Source organism: Varroa jacobsoni, unplaced genomic scaffold (assembly GCF_002532875.2).
Source record: "Varroa jacobsoni isolate VJ856 unplaced genomic scaffold, vjacob_1.0 scaffold_1428, whole genome shotgun sequence".
NCBI classification, from domain to species: Eukaryota; Metazoa; Arthropoda; class Arachnida; order Mesostigmata; family Varroidae; genus Varroa; species Varroa jacobsoni.
The window spans coordinates 720187-739344 of record NW_019214330.1 but is presented as its reverse complement, the minus strand read 5'-3'; the positions used below and the strand labels follow the sequence as shown (position 1 = coordinate 739344).

Genomic DNA, 19158 nt, shown 5'->3' with positions numbered 1-19158 from the left:
TAATTATTCGTAGAGCCTGATCCCAAATTACTCTGCTTTTTATCTATCTATTCAGTTTAATGCTATAACCCAGAATACCCATTAAATAACTCCTTAACTGCGCAAATATGTCTTCTCGTACATAATGGACCTATTATCACTGACGATGACCAGTAATCAATGCAGAGAACAAGTGGCCTATCGACCTGTGTCGGCCTGTTCACAGTATTGACATGGTAACTCATGGCAAACGCAGGCAAACTATAAATTGATGACCTCTGCTTTGAGTAAACAATTTCTATGCTTTGAACAATTTTTGAAGTATACTATTTTAGGCGTCGTTAATGAGTAAGCGGTAAAGGGCGTAGTCTATACTTTATGCCCGTATATGACACTACGTATTTGAAGTTGTCATGTAAATAGTAATCGTTCTCATGTGCTACTCCTTCTTTTTCCAATTTTTTCGTTAACTGATGGTCGAGTGGTACTTGGTGTTGAAAAGCTTCTTCTTTGCCGCGCAGGTATATCGTGCTTGTTCTGTTTGGACCTTTTTTGGATCCCTTTGGACGAGAATCATTACTAATAAGTTTATCTTTGCTTCGATTGTGTTCCAACTCTAGCAGAAGCTTAATTTCCAAGCCCCTCTCTCACTCTGCCCGAAAATCTGTCTGCATACCAAATCGACGCTCAGAGTAAAATTTTTTTATCCACATGAAACGCAACGGTAACAACCTTGTCGCCCAAAAGGACGACCGTTCAATGGTAAACCGCATCTAGCCTGAAGCTGAAACCAGAACGGCCACTACCTATTTAACTTCAATATACTACTAAAAGGATATCTTAGCCGTTCAAAACAAAACCAATCCTGTCGCATAGACCCATTGTTGCTTAATTTAACTCACTTTAGCTATTTTTTGGCAACATCGACAATTATATAGCTATACATATATACCAGGTGCATAGCGTAGCACATTTTCCACAATGGGCGAAAGTATATCGAGCTAAACTTGGTTTCGAAGTACTCCAAATGTAGAATTATTTTGTGAGTAATTTTTACTTCTTGAGAATCGTTATAGAACTCTACATAGATCTGCCCGATTATATAAGTTTCATTGGTATTCGCTAGAAGGCCGACATACCATCTCGAAGACGAAAATATTAAACGTGATTTTGTTGCCTTAATAGCCCTTAGCTAGTTACTGTCCTACACTTACTCCTCGCTATTGAAGTCGCAACAGGTTTATGTCGCCTTATTCCTTGCTAATAATAATTAGCAATAAAAAAAATTACTTGTATGCATAGGGATGTCACACGCCTTGTGTTGGAACACGAATAGGGGACATTATAAGAAATAAGGGGTAAATCTAAACCCACAAAGGATATTTTTTTATTTAAATTTGCACAGTAACTATTTTAGCTGAAGCGACCCTTTTTTAACATGAATCGAATTTAGCTCGCCCCAGTTGATATCGACCCATTTACGTACGGTTCTGTTTCATCTAGGGACGATATTTACAATACACACACAATTTACATCGGTGGATTACGGTTAACTATGGAGGCGACATAGCCAGAGTGGAAAGTACTCACTACTTTTCGGTTCATATCGATAAATCCCAACGGATATAACAGTGGCGTCGCAATCCGACTTTTACCCAATGCTTCGTGTTGATTTCAGGTACGGCGGAGATTCTTGGCGATGCATTGGTGGTTGCTCCACTAATACGAGCGGCAAAACTTCACGCAAAGGTAGCAAAAAACTCATTTGTCTATCTTTTTGGGTACATGACCGAGCAGGGTGATTATCCGAATCGGGTCGGTGCTGTGCATGGCGAAGATCTGGCGTATCTATTTGGAGCCCCACTTATGCCACTAGTCAGCCACTTTAAGAGTAACTTTAGTAAAAACGAACAGGCCCTCTCCGAGGCGTTTATCAGCTACTGGAGTAACTTTGCGCGAGTTGGGTAAGTTGAGCGTATTGCAATTTCGTTGTAATTATTATAGTAGTCGATGTCTTTTTCTCGTGAAATTAAACTCAACAAAGTATAGTACTTCACAGCTCAGATTTCACGGACCTAGCGCAACATTTGCATGCCGTTTTTACTTAAGATTTTTTACCCGCCCTGCTTCTAGAAGTTCGTAGAACAACAGCAGTGTCTGGATATCTCGAGGAAATCGACCCTGAGATCGAAATCGTACTTTTTTTTATCAGAAATTGCCACAGCTTGGTAATCCTTGATTCTTAAATTCAAGAGCTTTATAAGAAATAAACAATAACTAGCCAATTTTTTATTAATCCTATCAATCCCGACTAATAAATCCCAACTACGACATTTCGAGCTATATTTTTGCTCAAGTTTTATAGACTAGCATTTTTGTCCCCTACAAAAGGTACCGAGTCGCAAAAAAAGTAGCTGGACTCGCAAAACGGACAGTTTCAAAGATACGTAAATGTAGTATAAGAACATTTTTGTCTTTGACAAATCTAACTGGTCTATAGAGCTATTTTGGAATTAGAGGACGTCGTTGCCAAAAACTATAGACACTCATTGGCTATTTTTTTGGTCCTATCCCTGGTCATTCACTATAACATTTTCATGGTTCTATTATATCGCGACAAGCGGGACCAACATTTATAGTTGTGTCCCGAATCAAGCCCGAACTGGATTATAAAATTTCTCAAATGCTGTTGTTATTATTGACTAGGTATAAACTTCAGACTATGTTATATGCCTAAAATTTCCATACAAGTTTCAGCATCGACTACACCAAAACTTTTGTTCACTTTTTGAGGCCTTCCCATACTCATAGAAGATTCAAGTTACGCATAACATTACAACTTCTATAGATGCGTCGATTGAAAACTTCTCTACACCTTCATTTGTACAGACCATGATATAGAACGCTCCAAAACGTTCTACAAATGCCTCTAAGGGTAGATTCTGTAGAGAACCGCTCTGTTTTATAACGTGCACATTGCGTCAAATTTATGCATGTGGACGTCATGAACAGCTATCATTGGAAATGTCCCAAACCGCGTGGAATTGTCGTGCAACGATAGAAAGCACCAGTTTAGCTGATCACGATGCCGTCAAGCGAGCGACCTACCAACACTAGTCACTGTAGTAGACGACAGCTATGCCATCTGAACCAAGTATAAAACACTACTTGCAAGTTCTTAGGGAGTGAATTTCAGCATCGAACGGCAAGGAGGGCCAAGTTACGCGACACCCCTCGTAATGTTACGCTGTCAGACTAACGTCAATAGATTGTACGGAATAAGCTTGCTGCTATGAAGCAGCTATATATAACACGCACTTACGGCCCACACACTTTTCCCTACACCTTATTCCAATAGCAGCAGTTTCGAGTAGTATCAGCCACCTCGCTCTCTTTGTTGTCCTTAACATAGAACAATATTAGCATTATTACTGTTATTCGGTCTGTCCGGCCGGCAACTGCTACACATACGACTGGCTGTGCAAGCAAGTGATTCTTGGCTAGAATACGCCTACCATCCTTAGGTTCACAATGGTGGTGAGGAAAAAACATAGGTTTGAAGCTATGGCAAGGGCACAGCTTCAGGAGAGCCTAAGCTACCGGTATCATCAAAGGGTGACTGCCAGTCAGAACTTTCTCAGTCCAGAAGAAGTCAGGGGCGTATGTCACTCTAAGCAAGCGTGTCTATGTAATCGGCGAACAAGAAGAGAACGAGAATGGAAAGAGACTCAGCTAACTCCAAGAAACGCGCTCCTCAGCTTAACCAGCCAGCACTCAGCCGAGCATGTATCTACTTGCTACACCTTTTCCCTAGCCTATTTTCATGCTCTTCACACACATCGATAGACCATCGTACGCTATATTGGGCAACGGTACTGTCTACACCAGCTCAAAAAAACACTAAGAACCATGAACTCGCCGGACATGGGGCCTTTCACACGACATCAAACTAGTAGCTAGTCTACGAGGCGCTTTCTAGCTTAAACAGTATGTTGCTTTTTTCTCGGTCCGACACTAGACGAACGATGGATGTTGACTTTAGCTGCTTCCTGTCGATTCCCAGCTCTTAACCAATTCTAACAAACTGAGCAAGAAAGAAAACATAAGAGAGAGGCTACAGTTGCAGACTTGTAACGTGGATTAGATCACTTGGGCATCTCTCCACAACTTTACAGCGAGAGATCAAGAATGGCGCCCATATGCCTCCACATGTCGAAACCGTCCTATATAAGTCCGTCCGTAGGAGCTTTAACAATGAACAGGAAGTCAACGAAAGGACCGCAGAGCCCCAGATGTGGTATGGAGCTCGTTACTTTCTCGGTTTCCCCATTCGGTTCCCACCATTGTCGAGATACCATTGACCTCAATCAGTCTGACGATCAGTAGCATATGCACGAATAAGCAATTTAGTTAAAATACGTTTAATATAATAGACGTGCCAGCTAACGCACGAAGTGGGCAATGTTGAGAGAAAAAGAACATTCATATATGTGTATACAGCTAAAACTCGTTAGAAGGACAATATATTCCGCAGGTTTCCACGACCTAGAGAAAATGACATTACGTTAACATTAAAACTGAACATCGCGACATCTATATGTCGATTTTCTTTGTATAATCCTCTTTATCTATTTCCACCATTCTTGCTTACCATTCTTTCTTTTCTGGGTTCGTTCATTTCTTTCGTTACTCTGCTGCTACGGCTGCTTTTCCGAAAGGGATCCGAGCATCGCGCCCGCTGCGCAGGAGAGCTCCGGCAGTGACGCCGTCGCTGAGCGTCAAAAAGGCCGGTTCGATAAGATTTCCTGGCCCGCGTATGACCTCACTCATCAGAAGTACATGTACCTTGGCGTGAAGCCAAAAATTAAAGATCACTATCATGCACACCGGCTCTCATTATGGAACCACTTGATTCCGCTACTCCACAGGTGGGTTATGCTCTTCTTCTGGTGTTGACTTCCCCGATCGTTCTGAGTTAACTTTTTCTATCCTTGGTCAATTTGCTTTTGTCTCGTCACCCCGTAGATTCATTACTAGATACATATACACGCAGATAGGCGGTGAGGCACGGTGACTGTGCCAGCCCAGCGGCATAAAAAGGGCCACTCAAAGGCAGCGCTAGTATCGAAAACACAACATCATAGACGGGTTGAATGCGTGCTTTCGTACTGGCGTGGCCTTGCCACCGTTTGCGCCACTGATCGCGTGATTCGTCTGCGTCTTCAGTGCCCGCCCAGTCTACCTGTCAACCACACATAAATTATGGCAACAATGATATGCTTTAGGACGTATGCGATGGATAAATGGGCCCAGGTTCTGGTTAGAGCGCTCTAAAAAAATTACGTTCCGTGTATACATACTTAGATACCTCCATAGCTCCATAATATTTTCACCGTTTATTTCTCTTTCTATATCTTCATTCACCCTCCCATCGACGTCGACCTTATGCTGCGCCTGGCTTCTACCATTTTTTATTCTCTTGTTCCATTGTGTTCTGTTCGTTCGCCGTATGACCAACGAAGACCGGGTGGGTCGGACGTGAGCTCAAGGCACCACCTGCTCGAGGGACACGACAACCCGAACTCGTTTGATGGAGAGATTCTTAAGGATTCGAGAGGAACTCTCGATTTGCCGCCGCGACCTACAAATCCTTCACATAATGGTCAAGCAGATTCCGGCGATGGTCTAACAGAAGACAACAGCAGGGCAAGTAACACCTATACACAAAAGCGATAGAAGATATAGAAGTATTCACTCAAATCACTCATTTTGCTTATATTCTCCTCTAGTGAATCGTTTTTAGATACCCCAGTCGTTCCTAGTCGGGTTTCGATGATCTATTGGTTCCTTTGTTACAATAGAAATATATTCTGTTTTGTTATTTCTTGAAAAGAATGTTTTTGTCGCTCTTGCACGATCGATACCTCATTATTGTGACGCTTGACCTAAACGAAGTCAGCGATAAAAAGTTAACTGATATATGGACTACTCTATTAGATGACAGGACCCTGACGTGAGGAGCTCTGAAGGGGCTTACGATTTCTGCTAGTGCCGTTTGCTATACACAGGTTTTACTAAATACCGTTCCATATGCAAAGATTATATGTTCGAATACTATGAAAAAAAGACCGCTGATATCCAATGTATTCGCAGTATCACATATCATTGTGTCTTTTACGCCGTGAGATTGTAAGATATATATATATATACGATTATTAATGCAGTATAACGGTATATATATGTATATACCATTATACTACATTGCAGGGATATGCAAGCGCCTTGTGTTATTCACTATTCCATGCCCAATCCGTCCTATTGTAGACAATGTTGCCTTCGCCCCACTCCAACCCCTGCCTGAAATCGTTGTCTTTTGGCATCGCGCAATTGTCTTCATCGTTGCCTTTGTTCGGCTGTCATCAGTAGTTTCCTAGCAAACAAAAGAAAAACGAAATCCAGTGCATCTCACGCAATCCGGAGTTCGGCAGAAACCCCAACGTCTGCCCTTATCACTATGCAACGACCTCTTGATTATGTTTGATGACCTTGGATTTTGTTCGTTTTCTGTGCTCTTCATCGCTTGTCCGGTTTCTTCTTGGCAAACATGTAGCTGCCAGTGGAAGGTTCGGTGGCGGCTTCAGTACCAGAAAACGCAGCCGCTTCGGTCGTGTCGAACGGAAGCGCGTCGGGGACCGGTGAAACGGGTCTGTCTCCTCCCATTTCTTTAGACACGCTGTTCCTCCAGTACGGTAGCTACTCGACAGCGCTTTCGATCACCGTCGCTGTAGGCAGCTCCCTGCTCGTGCTAAATCTGCTCATCTTTTGCGGAGTTTACTATCAGCGTGACCGAGTCAAAGAAGAGAAGAAAGAAAAGGTATGTGAACTCGCACGTCGGGGAAGTACGTGGGTGAGTGTACGTGTCTGTGAACGTCGAAGATTTTATCTATGTGAGGGTTTGTGCAGAACGAACGACCTAGCGACCAAGTTACGTTCGTGATTACCAACAGCGGGATGGTCAACAAAGAATGAAAGCTATGATGAGTTGATTTTTTGCGCGTTATACGTGATGCTAATTGTCACAACTTCGACAGCTTGAAGTACCGCACCCGTCAATAGTTTTGCTGGCGTATGTAATTAACGAGAAGTCTTAAATGTACTAGGGTACAGGCATCACCTGAAAACCCAATATTGGGATGAAAATTATATCGATCAACGTAAATGTACTGACACAGTTCTAGAATACGAAATGACCGTATAGAATTTGGTAATTTGTTCGTTTACTCTTTATACAGTATGCATGGAACAATGCCAACTTTCATTGTATCTTTACATCGCGGAGACTCATTGTTTTAGCTAGTTTGGGTCAAGTTTTTCAAACACTTTTGCTAGCTTTTTGCTTAGTTTCGTTGAGAAAATATGACGGATGGTATTAATTCCGCGTTGGACTACGCAGTACTTTGTGGATCCGTGTCTGATCAGGCTAATCTCTTGATCGGGTTGACATATCGTCCACTTGTTTGTGTGTCGCCACCTCATACCAACAGCCAAAAAAACAGCGGAGACGTAGTAAAGAAGGCGTAGTGCAGTCCGCTTCAAGTAGGTGCAGCCTTAACTCGCAGAGTAACTACAGCCTAAGCAAAGAGCAGCAGGAAATGATGGTGACGGCAAGTATTCTGCGCAATCCACCACCATCACCGCCCAGACAGGCGACGCTGCCTTCAGCGCTAAGTCCACCAAAGGGACACCAGCCCGGCGGACCCGATCGCGGGTCGACCGTTCAACGGCACCAGGTCTCCATCAACCATCATATGGGCCCACCGCATCATCAAAGCGGGCACATGATGAAGAACACTGGCCAGCCTCCACAGGTATATATATGAGTACATAGTACATAAATACATATATCGACACTGAATATACATGTTATATAGAGACAGGTAGAGTGTAGCTGGAACTCTTCCCGTTCACTGCCTTTCATTTCAGTTAGAGCACGATCATATTGATCTACTTATGACGATAGCACGCTTTACAATATAGTGGCCTCGTGCAGGTTGTGCAGGGAGAACCGTAGTCATCGACAAGGGATCCTACAATGTCCAATTACCTTTGTGCAGCATTCGATTATTGTTATCGCGTTGGCAATAGCAGCGTTAGCCATTAATTTACGTCGATATGTTGGTAATTGCAGGCCGAATAATGCTTCTGTTAATATTGCTACGTCTCGTGTAATAACGTGACAAGAACGTAACAGAACGACCGTGTGTATATTTAAACGAATGTCAGTCTCTGAGCAGGTGACCACTTTAGTAAGTACTATGAAGAGAAGCATCAGTACGAGGCTCACGTTTACTAAACCGATTTTTTTTTAATAGACGGATTGAGCTAGCTTTATGAAAGATCTGACCCTCTTAGAACTTTCATATAGTACCAAGAAGAATCCTCTGTATGTTTCCTATCAGTACATCCCGCTTAGTAGCATAGGCACGGTATATTATCTTACTGGCGACTACATTTCAAGATAAACGATAATTCGAGATCGAATTGGCCGTAGAGAGCGGCCGTACCAGGTTTATATTGTATACGCCAGAGTGCATATACAATACTTTTTTCCGTCAGCTTTAGCCAAACCCATTGGATCCACTTGAGCTGTGGTCGATCCTTCTGTGATGGTATCGTCCCCGTCAATCCAATACGGGAGCGGTGGGCAAGGTGATTGAAATTTATTCGAGATGCTAGCGAACGAATAGGCGAAATGGATCTCGCTAGAGCTGGGGAGTATTAGCCGTATAGTCCGTCCGATTGTTGGGGGTATATTACGTGTTGTTGCTGACCCCCGGGATATCATAAGCCAGACTTGTTGAAGCCGCACCTGGAGCTGTGATAAATGGCTGCGGACTAAGTTTTAGCGGAACTGGCCGCTACGCCTCACTGTACGCGTGGCTGCTGATTTGTCGACGTACTGTTTTCGGAAAGGCTTTCAATAGTGTGCGAGTAAAGGTTTCGTTTATTCATGTCTTTGAGCTCCCGATGCGTGCACGTGTCTTATAAAGTTATTTTAGCTAGTTGCAAGGGTTTTTCGTGATGTTGATCAGCTTAATAAGTATAAAAAGGTAGAGATGATATGGGTTTGCACTGAACATTGCCCCCAGTATGACTCATGGCTTCCATAATGTGTTCAATGACATGTTTCAACAAACTCTTCAGGCGCTTGCGTGATGGTGCAGCAGTAATACGTTTGCCTGCTAAACTCAGGGACAATTAGTGAGATGGTCTAGCTTCGAATTCGGGCACAGACATGTACACCTTGTTTGATGCTGGAAGCCACCCCTCGAAAGCAATATTTGACGGCAGTATGGGCCATAAAACTTAAAACGTAACACTCCGTAAGCACCATGTCGATGCATGGTTCTTTTGCTTATACATGTACCTAGATATATCATTCGTATTGTATTTAAAAGGCATGATTTAAAAAATATGATTTTTCAGTAGCGCTAAACGATAATATAAGTAAAAAAAGAAGCTGCGTTTTTGCTCCTTCTACACCTGTAGGTGCATTTTCAGATGGGGCCACCGTCGTCTGTCGCAGACGTCGACTATCGCGGCCTGATCGAGAACGAGGCGCTCAACCTTGAGCTCAATGGGGGCGGAAGATTAAGCCTTCCTCGCCAGCCTAAAGGCCCCTTCGATAGTATACCGTAAGTAGAAAAACTCATTAGGCCGTCAGACGAAGCAATGGCATCATTATTACTGACGTTCACTGGCTATAATACCTTAGATCTATTTGGTTCATAAGCTACATTTTTGTTTAAATTATATTTAGTTTTTAATATGAAACAAGCCGCTGGAGGTGGGACAGTAATAGCTTAGTAGTAGCTGACTATTTTTTTAGGCCTTACAGTATACCAATTTGTATATGACCTTTGTGTTATCCTAATTATTTACTAAACGACAGCATAAATAGGTCGGCTTATAAGTAAATTATGTAGATATATGTAAGCCACGAAGTACTGACTAGACGTATAATAACCTGTAAATAATAGATTGCTTATACGGAAAATCACAAGGAGAAAACGCAGCTTTACGGTTATCTCTGGCTGGCTTATTTTAAGCTTGGTTTATACTCGATAGCCGGTGAGTTTAAGATGGAACAACGGAGCCTGGTGGAACGCCATTGAGTTCAAAATTTTAATGCCTGATAGACACAGAGTCTAAAAAATGTACGACTCCTTTAGAGGAGCCGTCTCTCCGTCATGCGCTGATTGCATTATATGCAATTGTCGACGTGGACGAAAAACCCGTCGATATAATTGCAGTAATGAATTAGCTATCAGTATCATAGTACCGCTGCTGAGAACCTAGAAGGCAAACACACAATCAGTAAACTACGTCATAGGTCTTGATTGCTCTATTGAATCAATAGCCAAGTCGAGTAGTGGGTTGCAAACCTATTCACTGGCAGCAAAGCACTTAGATTGACAACACGATGGAGTGTTCAGCAAATCGTGTTCGCGCCACAGGGTAGAGAGATTTTCGTCAATGTCACAAAGCTACCGTTATTACCAGCATGTAGCAGAGCCTGCTTTTGTCCTTTTTCCCTATAGGTAACATCTTCCTTCCCTATTTGGCGGTTGCAACACTGAACCGGCACGTGACTTCTATAATTTGCCAAATGGTTTTCCTTAAACACATGTTTGCTCTGCGAATTTCTGTGGTGTACTTCGTTCCACATCAGCTTGCTGTGTAAACCAGCAACTTGCAACAACTACAGATAAATACTACAAAGGTTCCTCCGCGGCCTACCGTATGTTGTTTTCCATACAAGATACGATATTTTTCCTTCTATTGATGCTCTTCCTCTGATTTTCTGGCGATGTTGATGTAGCCTTTGCTATTGCTGCTGGCGGAGGACCGCCAGTTGAAGTCATCAGAAGTCTGCTGCAGCCGCTGCTACATAGGCTCATACTTCATGTAGCTATGCGTGTCTTTTACTATGTGAAAGGCGGTGCTTTTGGGTATGCGCATTTAATTTCACGAAAATGCCGATAATGACGACAATATGGTTTTGCTTGATTCTGTAGTGCGATGGCTTTTATTGTCAGCGGCGGCGTCCGCTTTTGTGTAGTGAGTATTAAAAGTTAGTTTTTATTCTGTCGACCCATTAATTTAGCATACATCTTCGGCCCGCTATGGCTACGTCCGATCTCTGGTCGTTGCCTTCCCTGTGCAGATCCCATTGTCATCGAAGATCGCTGCTACTGTGGTCCATGGCTTCCGACAACAATAGAAATTTGTATTACGAGTTTTACTGAGAGCTGCGCAAGAGGTTCCCATCGCTCTCGGAACGACTTTCGGTGCTCTGACGGCGAAGCAGAATACTTTTGGTGTGCCGCTAGACATTATCGTTCTCGACGCTTGACGCTCACCTTTTAATCATATACATAAGCAGGACACCAAACGGACATGCTAATTACGGGTCGTGCGAGGCTTCAAAATTCACACACAGTACCTATTGTGAATCCGTCACTGTGGACTGAAAAAATGAAGAGCGACGCGGGTGCAATTCTTTTAATCGTGTCCAGTTGGCGTTTCGACTGCTTAAATCCAGCTTCATCTCCTAAGGCCTGCGAGCCGACGAGTTTCTTTAATTGCAAAATACGTTTATGCATTGATATACCTATGCATTACTGCCACTCAATGACAACCTAGAGTATAGGTTCTTAGAATCCATAATTATGTACCTTAATGATACGTGTCTTATTTGCTATAACACATAATGATATCGAAATATGGATGTCAAGGAAGAAACTGCTTGAACCTTGGAGCAGACACTTAGGCCTTTGATCTTCGGCAAAAACTACAACTTGTAAAAAAAAAAATACACAATTTTCTTTAAAAAAAAACACGAAATTAGCCGTATCCGTACAATCAATTTCATCACATTAAATAATGGTTGGTATCGACGTGAAATAAGATAACTATAACGACTAATTTAAACCCTAAAAATCTCCGTGTGCACCATCCAATTAGCTAGCTTTGCTCTCGTCGGTTTTTCGCGAAAGAAATATGCTCACGCCATACTACGATAATTTGTACCATACCGTAACACGTACACACTAACCGATATTTGCCATCTACAAGACTTTGCCCATTTAAACTAGCCGTTATGGCTACACGCAACAGGATTTACTCATCTCGTAGAGAAGGCGAATTCGTATACTCATCCAATGCCTATTGTTTTGCAAGGCGCGCGTCCGTCCTGTTAAGAAAAGGCAACATCGAACTTGTAGAATGCGACAAGTGTTTCACTCGCAGAACGACATGTCTTACGCAGCTAGACCGCTTTCGAAAGGACCAGAAAGCTAAGATCGTCTGCTCTCAAGGCGATAGCACGCAGAACTTTCCGGCAAAAATTAACGTTTTACCTTTCTCATTTTGCTCCCCGAAAGTGTGGTAAGTACAAGCGGTAACGGTGCATGTATAGTGGCACTTTTGCTGGCTTGGAGTCTCGATAAAGTGGTACATTCCAACTCGAAGATGATGAAATCTTCGAACCGTCCAACGACTACAACTGCTGACTGACTTCCGGCCATAATTTCTGTAAAGTGGGTGGATGTCAACGCTATGTAACCAATACCATGCTGAGGATTGTTAGCATGGCGAAAGACACTAGCAAAAGGCGAATCAAAGTACGGTTTACCCTTATACGTATGCTATGGGTGGACGGTATGGTAAAGCATGCGTCCATATGAGTTGAGTCGATTATGCATATTGCACCTTACGGTGCATCATTACCAAAACAGTACAAAAGTACAAAAGGTTGGCTGCGCATAGGGTCCTTCCCAATCGGCGAGGACTCAATAGGATTACAAGATCACGACACAACAACGCACCTGTAAAAACAACTGAGCTCTTTGGGTGTCGCTACGATCACATTTGCTTAGGCGTCAGACGACACAGCTTTGAATACGATAGTTGCTTAGCTATACACATTAAAAAAATTATGCGATTTACTGTTATCACCGCTTTGTTATTAGTAGCGATACTGTATATTCTCTTGTAAAGAAATAAAAACGAATAGCTAGAAACAAATAATGTAATATGCATTGTAGCCCAGGCACATGTGCATATGACGTAAAATGTCGAATTAACCGAAATATATTTAAGGAGACCCCTCCACTAGATGACTGAATAGGGGACCGCCAATGCCCTCGAAGGTCTGCATCTTTCCATATGTTTGAGTTCCATAAGCTTCTTAGCAGGCGGTGCAACTCGCTTGAGACAAGGCTCTACGTTTCAACATGAAACGTGTGTCAGGCGGCGGAAGGCCCATTGCCGAGATACGCATTGGCACAATCTGACTGCTACTATAATACTACTCATTCGTACGACCAGAAGAGTCTGCCTTGCGTCAAACCTTACGCCAACCTTCTGGTGTTTCAGCTCACAATGACTGGACGTATGGTTACGCCTTCGATCGTACAAGTAAGCTCGAGAGCCTTTTTCCTCCTTAAACTTTACGATCTACCCCAAGATCTAGAACACTAGAGGGATCTTCGCTCTATTCGTACGAGAGACCTTCTCCGATACTAACAGTTCGGTTACTTTTGGCGCTGCTGTTTACGCCAGCGGAGCCGGAGGATTAGCTGAGTTGTTGTATAGCTAGCGTTCTCTATTCCCGTATCGTCACCTATCCCGCGAGCTCTTCGCCTCTACCCGTATCTTTATCAAAATACACCCAGGACTCGTCTCCTACTCGTTTTTTTCTTGAACTAACGTCTCGTGCTCATACTACTTCTATCGATTCAACAGTGCCAATTCACCACTGCTTTCTCTACCGAACGATGACAGAAAAATCAGGACCCTGATAGTATGCTACATTTACGCTCACAACATATCTGTACATCTGTATATATAATAAGAGACAAATAACGTTGCACTTGGGCACGCATTTCTGTGTATAGCTTTCGGACCAGCACAGCTTTACGGAGTTACCGGTACTCGCACTTTCCACTGACGAATGACATAGCTATGAAGCATTACGTACGGAATAACAGTATGAACAAACTCTGTGCAATCGTAGGAATGTCAGCAGGCTGTGCGTAATACTACTGTAGGTGCTATTGTAGTTATAGTTGTACAACAGCAAAATGTCACACCGCACAGTAAAGAAAAGAGGACCTTGTTATACTGCTTCTACGCTTTTGGATTGTTGAGCTTTTTTTTTTCTCTCACAAGCACCACCAGCAGAAAATACGAGGTTTTTCATCGGAACACGGAAGGGCGGCACACACGTAGCTTAAAGGTACAGGCGCGTACATTAATATTATATATGCGATATTTTCAAGCATCAAATAACTCTTTGTTCTTGCTCGTATCTGTTTCTATGTCGTTTCATGTTGACATATTGTTCTTGGCTTCAATGTCTATCTGGCTTCATCGTGCTATTGACCGCGTCGCGTCATGTCTTATCGACGAAAACTACCACACGCTCTAACATTGACCCTCTGTACAGGGGAACTCTTCCGCGAAACCGAGCTCAGCCAGCTGCGATGAGTGTACTTCCATCCTCGGTGATCTTTACAGTACAAAGCCAGGCCAATGAGACACCGATGGACGGCTCGAGTGACCTGCGCGGACCACAAGGAAGCGTCGACGTGATGCTCAACCAACAGCTCTGAAGCGGATCCTGAGGCCGATCCTCTGAGAAAGGCAGCCCTCAAAGGCATGGAAGGGTAGCGAAAAATGAAAATCAAGGAAAAGAAGTATAGAAAACAAGGCAAAATGAAGAAAAGCTGGTTTACGACGACACTGTGGCCCACGCGCGGTCTGCCTGCTCGCAGACTGGCGATACTGTAGAAGATCAGCGGTTTGCTAGGCGATATCAGAGTAATGGTTTGGGTGGCTCTGTGTATATTGGTATCTTGATATACTTCAGTGTAAGACGTGATCCTTAGATTGGCCCGCGGCTAGATTTTTTTGTCTCTTTGCCGTTCGATGCGAAGAATGACCGTCCGCAACAGGCCGTTTGTATTGAGATTGCAGATGGAAAACTTGATTAGGTTTAATTGAATGAAGCTGTGATTGGCAAAGGGGGTTAGACTTAGGGCAGAATGATAAGCGCTGTGGCGAGAGGAATTGGGTACAGTAAGGAAGATTCTGTACAGCTATTAAGGAAGTGATATATATACACCTGTATATCTGTATTGAGGGCCGGGTAGGATAGTGGGCGTGAATGACATAAACCATACGTTTGGAGAAAAGGACCCCGCGCGATTTTCCACTAAAAATTTCAGAGTAGATAACCTCCTGGACGCGTCTGTCCAACCGCTCATCTTGCTATGCTGCATCACGCTGGCCCGTCCTGGAAGTGCCGAAGACAGGACCGTAACAAAGAGAATGTTAGGTTTCCCTAAGAGGGAATGCGTGATCGTTTGAAACACAATCACGTATTCTAGTGTAAATGATGTAAATAGTAATAAACGGACGTTTATCGTAAGAACTTACTTGTATTCTTAATAAGTGTCTACGGCAAGTCTACATAGAATACAGATTGAATATCCTTGTTATAATGTACGATAATGCACCGAATTATTACTATTATTATACGTATATGTTTTGAGTCGGTTTGGCTTATTAGTACTATAACAATGCCTCCCATGTGATACCGAGCGGTAACAATTCCTCTTCCAGATGTAACCCGAAATCAGGTTCACCTAGTCTAAACCTAAACCGAAGTTCGAAATCCAATTCCGTTGCAAGTGTACATGAGATTATTGCATTATCTTGTTACGTTTTTACTCAAGTTATTCCTTTTATTGCACTACGATCTTCATGTTGTAACTATTGCGCAGCTTTACTCCAGCCAATTTATTGGATCGAGCGTTCATTGTCCTTATATTATCCTACACTAGCAATTCAGTCGTATTGTGTTGGAGATTTCAATTTTGCATACGTTGTTCAAGCATTTCATCGTCTTTTTTGCGACCCAGCACGTTCTGACAAGAATATTTGGTATTGTATTCTAGTCATTTTGTAAGCCAGTTCTATTGGTGGCGTGGTCCCGTTGGATTAAGGTTCTCACTTCGTTACGGCTAATTTCAGGTTATCATAAGGTTACCCAGCTAGGTCAAAGTGAAATTGACCTTAATATTTGATGTAAATATTAAAACGTTCAAAGGATGCTGACGTCTTTTTCTAGCGATTCCTAACCGTTTGCCGAGTAAAAATGCATGAAAAATGTATGTCGAAGGAGTATAAAAGTTAATTTCGTATTTATTGTGTAGAATACAAAAGACCAAGTAACTTTTGTATCTGGTTGTTTTGAAGAAACTATTAGCAAAATTAATACTTTATCAAGCGCCTTTATCAAGCAAGCACGTAAACATGGAGTTGTTAAAACCATGCTCCAAAGTCGTAAACATATATATATTCGTATAGAGTCTTGCTTGCTATATTTACACGTACATTTATACTATATAGATGCAAGAAAAGCCCTCTGAGGTCTATACACTTTTGCTCCATTTCGTATATAATTATAAGATTGAAAATAAAAGCAGCTACGTAGTTTTTAATGACTACATGATCGTCGTGCTAATGTGGTGTATCGTTCACAAAGTTCTACTTCCCCTCCATCAACGAAGAAAATATTTCTTGGGAAATTGTGCCAAAAAATAAAAAACTATTCAGATAATATATTCAAAGTAAACCACACAATTACAAATACTTTGTCGTTTACAGAAAGAGGGTTTTTATCATGTCAGTATCAACGAAAAGTTGACAAACAGCCACTTTGTGCCAGGTGTTGACTCCCGTAAAATACACTTTTCCAATACATTTCCTGCAGGTAAACGTAGAATTCCAAAACGCATACAGCTGCAGGCGATACTAGGTGGAACCAGGGTAGAGGTCAAAAGTAGGACTTACGCCACGTCAAGTCAACAGCGATGTGCGTAACGTCCCTTTCAGCGTACGAACGCAGAACTTTCGTAGTGCCCCTCAACGAGTATCGGCCAGAGCACATTACGGTGTTTACGAATGACAATGACGACTAAACGAAGGCATCTGCTGTTACAGGTCTCGAGTGCCCAGATACGTTTGGGCAACCTGGCCAGTCAGTAAACGAGTCTAAGGATCTACGTTGTGACAACAGCCGATGTGCCTAATCGGTACGGCAAATCGAACGAAATATTCGTTGAGAGTCGGCTCGCTAAGAGACTGGCGGCTGCGTGTTATCGTTTGCTAGATTCAGTACCCTAGGCACCGGGAGTCATTAAATGTATTGCTGTCTGTTACACTATTCTACAAGCGGTGTTCAGTTAGTAACAGTTGGTTATCATGAGAACGACAAATGAAATCGAAGATGTAAAAAACGAGTGATCCTTCGACACTAGCCTCACAAGGTGCAGTCAAAAAAGGCAGAACACGAAAGAGACAAAAATACACGAGAATCGAGAACACGACTTGCTGTGTAATCCATTTTTTACGGGCTTACTAAGGGCATTTCGACGGGAACACGGCGGCGACTGGTGTCCTGTTTGAGGCGCAGAGCGGCTCAAATACTGAGGTGGGTACATTAGAGCCATAAGAGACCGACACTCTAGCTGATTCTCACAGGAATTTACTGACTATCGGGCGAGTGGACGTACAAAGAGGAAAGATAATATAGAAAACTATTTTATTCGCATGCACGACTACACGATATGCTGTGCCTATGTGTACTATGCAAGTAACGTAAGACGTAAGCTTTAGTATGCAGGAACGAGACGACAGAAAATGTAGGAGTATGTAAACGGGCACACTCAGCTCAAAGGAGAACAGGAAAGAAGATAAACAATATGAATTCATGATAGAACTAGCAGCGAGCTTGCAAGATTTACCCCAACGAACTGTATAAAGAACAAACCTAATATACAAGCGCTAAGCTTAGATTTTAGGAAGTAACAGGCATGAAACAAACGATATCCAGTGATTACTAAAAAAATCATTGAAAATAGAGAAGCAATTAGCCTACATTAGAATAAACGCACTTCCATCCAAGGGCTTTATACCTCAAACAGATCCTCTCAGAACGTATCATTAGTTATCATGATAATAGTTAATTTTATTTATTTAACAATTTTTGCTTTGCAAGTAATTATTTCAAGTAAATTATATTTTACATAATTTTAAAAAAATGTTATTGTTCGCTCAAATTTAGTCGTAAGTACTACTGAATTAGTGGTACTGTATAAATGTATCTCAGCGAGCAATATATTATAGACGCTATGTTGGATGGGTTTGGTGCCCTTCATCGATGTGCCACTCTGACAATTCCCAGCCGATTGTTCAGTTTAAGAACCCAGGGTAACTCGGCTTTGTCGATATAAGGTTCAATATTCTAATAATCAACTATATTGACACAATTGATATCCAGCTTCGTATAATATATCCAACACAGTATAGTAATTATTGAACACGTTGGGTCATCAATAATTAGGATTGACTGCAACAAACAGTCTGATACAGGATTTCAAATGTGGCTATGTGCTAATAGCTTAGAATTCAGTATGTAGCTTTTGCGCTGACTTAGCTTAATCTAAGAACGTTATACGGCCATTCCTGAAAGTTTATTTAGGAGCTTACCGCGGTGGAAATCAGACGTGGGGTTTGACTTCTGGAGAGCTGCCACGTTGACTTTGTTCGGCAAAAAGTGCGGAGCATATGTAACTACGAAGCAGTAGCAATACTACACTAAGGTGGATCTTAATAGTTCAAAATGGCATCACGCTTGAACGTTAAAGTATCTAGAAGGTGCTCTGCCCGGAACCAATGCAATCACATTAGTCTAAAATAAGGTCTATAAAGGCATGGCAATACGCGTTTGGTAAGATCCTCAGGTCAATGAATAGGCAATGTAGCGGTGTAAGCATAGGATTCTTTGACGAGATTCAAGGATAGAACTGGCCCAGGCTAATTTTTGGGAAAAAAAAATGCGAAACGCACTTAAGATAAGTTTAACTCAATGGGAGTTTGATTAAGATCGACTGAATTGTCCGATAGGTCAGTAGAGAACTGAGGTTGTCGAAATGCTAACCGAAACGTTAAGTATGACTGAACGTTCATTATCGAGGTTACTAAAGTCGGGACTGTAGGACGATATCCAAATTTGTTTTATGAAGGTGAGGTTGTTAGCAAATTAAA

The 19158-nt window shown here is 42.3% G+C and overlaps 1 protein-coding gene across 2 annotated transcripts in view; it reads left to right on the top strand.

Annotated features, from left to right (window-relative positions):
* Nucleotides 1-15478, top strand: part of LOC111269987 (neuroligin-4, Y-linked) — a 33667-nt gene extending 18189 nt beyond the window's left edge. Inside the window, exons 7-13 of one of the 2 annotated variants that reach the window (XR_002686047.2) lie at nt 1658-1943; nt 4698-4907; nt 5502-5685; nt 6590-6853; nt 7524-7847; nt 8168-8285; nt 9529-9598. Coding sequence is in view for 1 of the 2 variants with exons in the window: in XM_022849955.2 (XP_022705690.1) it covers nt 1658-1943; nt 4698-4907; nt 5502-5685; nt 6590-6853; nt 7524-7847; nt 9529-9674; nt 14492-14657 (1580 nt within the window). In the remaining variant the exon portion in view is untranslated. Of the gene's footprint in view, nt 1-1657; nt 1944-4697; nt 4908-5501; nt 5686-6589; nt 6854-7523; nt 7848-8167; nt 8286-9528; nt 9675-14491 lie in introns of those variants that run through there. The other variant, XM_022849955.2, reaches the window with a different exon arrangement.
* Nucleotides 15479-19158: the final 3680 nt, after the last annotated feature.